This window comes from Culex quinquefasciatus, chromosome 1 (assembly GCF_015732765.1).
Source record: "Culex quinquefasciatus strain JHB chromosome 1, VPISU_Cqui_1.0_pri_paternal, whole genome shotgun sequence".
Lineage (NCBI taxonomy): Eukaryota > Metazoa > Arthropoda > Insecta > Diptera > Culicidae > Culex > Culex quinquefasciatus.
Window position 1 is genome coordinate 111,312,510 of NC_051861.1, and position 6,000 is coordinate 111,318,509.

At 41.5% G+C, this 6,000-nt stretch overlaps 1 protein-coding gene across 1 annotated transcript; it reads right to left on the bottom strand.

Annotated features, from left to right (window-relative positions):
• Nucleotides 1–1,344: 1,344 nt before the first annotated feature.
• LOC6051308 (ras-related protein Rab-40C) lies at nt 1,345–5,339 on the bottom strand. Its single transcript, XM_038248945.1, has 4 exons — nt 4,936–5,339; nt 3,477–3,574; nt 3,208–3,421; nt 1,345–2,496 (listed from the first exon to the last, which is right to left on the bottom strand). Exons 3-4 carry the CDS (start codon nt 3,329–3,331, stop codon nt 1,745–1,747), a joined length of 876 nt encoding a protein of 291 aa, XP_038104873.1. The 5' UTR covers nt 3,332–3,421; nt 3,477–3,574; nt 4,936–5,339; the 3' UTR covers nt 1,345–1,744.
• Between the last annotated feature and the right edge of the window lie 661 nt (nt 5,340–6,000).

Sequence of the window (6,000 nt, forward strand, 5' to 3'; positions counted from 1 at the left end):
AATTGTCAAAATTGTCAAAATTGTCAAAATTGTCAAAATTGTCAAAATTGTCAAAATTGTCAAAATTGTCAAAATTGTCAAAATTGTCAAAATTGTCAAAATTGTCAAAATTGTCAAAATTTTCAAAATTGTCAAAATTGTCAAAATTGTCAAAATTGACAAAATTGACAAAATTGTCAAACATGTCAAAATTGTCAAAATTGTCAAAATTGTCAAAATTGTCAAAATTGTCAAAATTGTCAAAATTGACAAAATTGTCAAAATTGTCAAAATTGTCAAAATTGTCAAAATTGTCAAAATTGTCAAAATTGTCAAAATTGTCAAATTGTCAAAATTGTCAAAATTGTCAAAATTGTCAAAATTGTCAAAATTGTCAAACATGTCAAAATTGTCAAAATTGTCAAAATTGTCAAAATTGTCAAAATTGTCAAACATGTCAAAATTGTCAAAATTGTCAAAATTGTCAAAATTGTCAAAATTGTCAAATTGTCAAAATTGTCAAAATTGTCAAAATTGTCAAAATTGTCAAAATTGTCAAAATTTTCAAAATTGTCAACATTGTCAACATAGTCAAAATTGTCAAAATTGTCAAAATTGTCAAAATTGTCAAAATTGTCAAAATTGTCAAAGTTGTCAAAATTGTCAAAATTGTCAAACATGTCAAAATTGGCAAAATTGGCAAAATTGTCAAAATTGTCAAAATGGTCAAAATTGTCAAATTGTCAAAATCGTCAAAATTATCAAAATTGTCAAAATTGTCAAAATTGTCAAAATTGTCAAAATTGTAAAAATTGTCAAATTTGTTAAAATTGACAAAATTGTCAAAATTGTCAAAATTGCCAAAATTGTCAAAATTGTCAAAATGTCAAAATTGTCAAAATTGTCAAAATTGTCAAAATTGTCAAAATTGTCAAAATTGTCAAAATTGTCAAAATTGACAAAATTGTCAAAATTGGCAAAATTGGCAAAATTGTCAGAATTGGCAAAATTGGCAAATTTGTCAAAAATGTCAAAATTGTCAAAATTTTCAGAATTGCCAAAATTGTCAAAATTGCCAAAATTGGCAAAATTGTCAAAATTGTCAAAATTGTCAAAATTGTCAAAATTGTCAAAATTGTCAAAATTGTCAAAATTGTCAAAATTGTCAGAATTGTCAAAATTGTCAAAATTGTCAAAGCTGTCAAAATTGTAAAAATTGTCAAAATTGTCCAAACTGTCAGATTTACCAAAATTTTCAAAATTGTCAAAATTGACAAAATGACAAAATTGACAAAATTGACAAAATTGACAAAATTGTCTAACTTTTCAAAATTTCATTTTTTTTTGTAAGGTTACGCCGTTTGAAAAGGTATTTTAGAATTATATATTTCGAATTTAAATTCAGTAAAACTGTCACCCCACCGAAAGCGGGTATTGTACAATAATTTCTAACCTCAATTCTGGATCACTTTGAGTCAATTTCACTTCCTCCTATAAAACTGAGGACGTTCCAAGCCGAAAATAGGCAAATAATAATCATACTTTGAGCTCCTTAATACAAATAAACAGATTAAAAATTATTGAGACAAACATAAAAAGAAAAAAAGGCAAAAATAAAGAAAAAGAAAACGACTAACCTTCCTTCCCTTAACCTCTAAAAACAACAACCGCCCTGCTGCTGCTGCTTCCGCTGATTCTTCCGGCCGGAACTGCTCCGCCGTCGTGGCCGCGCCAGAACCACCAGCCGCCGCAGGGCCCGGCCCAATCAGGAAATGACGCAACTGTTGCGCACGTTGTTCCCGATGCCCCCGCCCGCTCCGATCCCCGTTCCGCTGCTCCGGTGCCACTGGCCGCTGCCACTTCCGGTGGGCGTTTTGCACTTGAGGTTCTTGGCGTTCGAGGCGAGCGGCGCCAGCGGCCGGCCATTGTGCGCGAGCAGGGCCTGCGCCTGGTGGGAACTGCTCAGACACTGGGACGAGGTCAGCGCGTACGACTTGAGGTACGACTTGACCGACGGCGGCAGGGGTAGACTGTCGATGGCGTACACGCTGGTCCGGCGCACGATCGTCCGGCAGCACAGCTCCTGCAGCGGAAGGACCCGGTTCGAGCGCCACAACCGCTCCATCCCGTTCCGGTGCAGGGCCATCCGAGCGAGCTCGCAGAACGACTCGCGGATGTTGAAGTCGCAGAGGGGGGAGATCTCGAAGCAGGCCATCTTGTTCCGGGACGCGTACAGTTCCGCTTGTTTGGCCGCGACCTGGCGCTTGAACGCCAGGTGCAGCCGGTTCCCCACGAGCACTTTGGGGACGCCCGGGGCGTGCTCCTCAACCTCCTTGAGCCATCGGCTCAGGCCGTCGAAGCTCCACTTGTTGGTGATGTCGTACACGAGGATGATGCCCTGGGCGCCGCGCGAGTAGGACCGGATGATGGTGCAGAACCGACCCTGGCCAGAAGTGTCCCACACCTGCAGCTTGACGCGCTTGCCGTCCAGCAGGATGGTGGTGGTTTTGTAGGCCGCTGGGTGGGGGAGAGGGAAGGGGGTTATGGTTAACTTTAAATTGTTATTCTGGGCAATTTTTATCATTTCCGGTCAATCCTGAAGTTCGGTCCTAGGTCACATTTTGAAAAAATGGTCCAATATAGCAAGCGACATGTCAAAACACTTGTAATTGTTGTTTTAAAATGTGTGAGAAAAGATTTAAATCGGATTCTGTCCAAATCCGGTCAATCCGGATGTCCATTCCGAGCTAGGTTACACCTTAAAAAAATGGTCCAATATGTCAGGCGACATGTCAAAACACTTGTAATAAGTGTTTTAAATCGTATGAAGAGATGAAAAATCAGATTTTGGTCAAATCCGTTCAATCCGGAATAACGGTTCTATCTGGGTTACGTTTTAAAAATGGTCCAAAATTTCAAGCGACATGTCAAAACACTTGTAAAGCGTGATTTAAAATACATAAAGAGATTAAAATCAGATTTTGGCCAAATCCGATCAATCCGGAGTCCGTTCCGAGCTAGGTTAATTTTTAAAAATGGTCCAATATACCAAGTGACATGTCAAAATAGTTGTAATGAGTGTTTTAAAATGTTAGCAAAGATGAAAATCAGATTTTGGACAAGTCCGGTCAATCTGGATGTCTGTTCTTTTCAAAAATTGTCCAACTAGCAAAGTGAAATAATTTTGTAATTGTAAAAAAAGGAATGCATTTAAAAAGCCAAACTCACCACTCCCGCTGCAGAATGGGCTCTCGGCCGAGCCGTCATCGAGCCCGGACAGGATCTCCTGCTTGCCGACGTCGCTGTCCCCGACGAGCAGCACCTTGAGCAGGTAGTCGTACTCCTTCGCCATGCTAGCGAGCAGGTTATGTGTCTCGAATTGATTGTTTCTCAAAGCTTCTTGCTGTGATTACGGTGTAGTCTAGATTTGACAATTGCTGATCTACAATGAAGTTATTTTAGATGTTGGCTAAAATTTAATCAGTTTAAATTCTTACTTTTAACGTGGCCATCCAAAAGTGACGACTTCCGGTGGCCATAGGATCGTCCTGCGTTTACTGCTTCAAAAATGGAGATTTATTTACGTAAGATTTATCTGAAATGAAACATAACATTTTATCAAATAATGGAATCACAGTTTGAAAAAAATAGGCCAGATTGTCCATTATGTCGTGTCGTCCTTCTTGTTTTTAGCACGTCTTGTTTCGTCTCATCCGGAGGGGATGGAGATTTGCCTCTTGTGCGACCTCGTCCAGAGTAATCTTCGTGTAACATGTGGCTAGGAGGAGCCCGGACTACTCGAACACCTCCGTAGATTCATATGTCGTTTCGTGTCTAACAGGAACCCCACAGGAGACGGAGGATTGTCCCTATTCCACTCTTCCTCTAACTTGTGGTTAGAAAGCTAAGCAGCTCCTCTTCAAAGTTGCTTCCGATGTAGCGATGTTGTTTTCATGTCTTGTCTCGTCTCGGGGTAGATTACTTCCAGCGTGGTCCGGGTTTCATCCAATGGGATGTGGGTTTGCCCCTTGTGCGACCTCGTCCAGGGGACTCTTCGTGTAACTTGTGGTTAGGAGGACCCGGGTCACCCGAGCACCTTCATGGATTCTTCAGATGGCGTTTCGTGTCTACCAGGCACCTCGAAGCAGCCGGAGGGTTGTCCCTATTCCACTCTTCCTCTAACTTGTGGTTAGAAGGCTAAGCATGCTCCGCTTAAAAGTTGCTTCCGATGTAGTTCGGCTCCGATAGCTGAAGCTTGAAGCTTATTTTGGTCAGCATCAGCACCTTTTGCCGGTTCAATAACCTTGCTGAACGGAGCTCCATTGCTGCATCTGGACGACGAATTTTGAGAGACTTGCAGTTCCACGTTCCGCTCCGCTTCCGAATCGTTGGACCACGTTCTAAACTAGCATTTCCCAAACACAGACGTGAACGTCAAGTATCCTTTTGTTCTTTTTCGCTGTATTGAATTGCCTCCTCCTCCCTCGATATCGATAAAATGTGCTAATTGAACTAATCGAACTCAAAGTTGGTTGAAATTTGCTTAATTTACAAGAAGTGGCCAATCGCTCAGCAAATTAATAGTAAACAACAAACAAATACGTCAAAAAAATAATACTCGCAGCCTGCTTGTGTGACTCTCTGTGCAAAGAAGGAAGCCCGAAGTCGCGAAAGAATGTTTGTGTGCATAAATTAAATTGCAAGGTCGCGAAAAAAAACGAGAATTATTATTCGAAGAGACGACGACTAAAATGTCTCGACTCCAACAACAACAACTACAACTACTAGAGAGAATAATAGTAACCGCAAAGGCAAAACTACCCGACATTTGCGGGGGAGGGTTGAAGAGGTGGAGGAGGCACTTCAAGGGTTAACAGCTTTCGCGTAGGCGGCTGGTGCGCCAAGGGTTAGGCGCGCACCAAAAAAAAAAGGTGGTTCCTTTTTGGCGAAACTCACGCTCCGTTTGTCCCCTCGTGAGGGCGCTGGCGCCCTTCGCCGGAAGTGACCACCACCAGGTGTGTGTCCTCCGGAGGATGATTGTTCCAGAATCCTGCGTCGCCGCCGCGCCGAGAACGAAAACAAACAGCGCAGAATTTAGGCTTTCACTTTTTAGGTTTTGCCCAAAATTCAGCAAATTTACTGCGCGGAACCGGAAATCGTGGAGAATTCGCCGGAAATGGTCACCACTTTATGGTTCGCACACACCCGAAGCGGAACGGAGCCCGAAAACGCGAAACGATGAATGTTTTTTTGCTGGTTTTTCGTTTTTTTTTTTGGCAGAAACGTCGTCGCTGAACTTGCGGAGTAGAGAAGTGTGTGATGTTTTTTTTCCTTGCCTTTTTGCTCGGTCTCTTGTTTATGGAACGGAGAACGGGGGAACGAGAGCGAGAGAGAGAGGAACGCGCTTGATGTGCGCGAGAGTGAAAGAGAAGGAGCAAATGTCAGTTGAAATGTCAAATTTGTGACAGAGTGGGGAGAACATTTACAAATGACGTGACAGGATCAGGAAAATCTTTTTGCACAGTTAAAAAACAATGTTTCTAGCTAAACTATTCAAAAGGGTTATTTTCGGTTTGTAAACAAAAAGTGTGTCCTTCTCACACTAGAGGTTGTTTACATGTGGCATGAAAAAGATACACTCTTTGTTTACAAATCCACAACGGCCCTTTTGCATTGTTTGGCTAGATTTAAATCATTTGGACTTGATTTGGACTCGTTGGAAATAAGGTCTTTAAATGACCATTCTAAACATGTATAACATGACAAGTTTTCTTACAAAAACCACCATTTTTAGCTTGCTTTTTATATTTAACATAACTTTATATTACTGCGGGCGTTAATAATTAGAGTTCTCGCGCGGTGATACGACCGCAAGATAATGGTCGCATGACAGCCGCATGACAACCGCAGAACACATTTTTGGCTGTTGCCAATAGAGTTATCTACGTGCTCATGTATTGCGTGTACGTACACGAAGGATTTCTAGGTTAAAATTTGTACCCGCCAGCAAAAACAAATGGT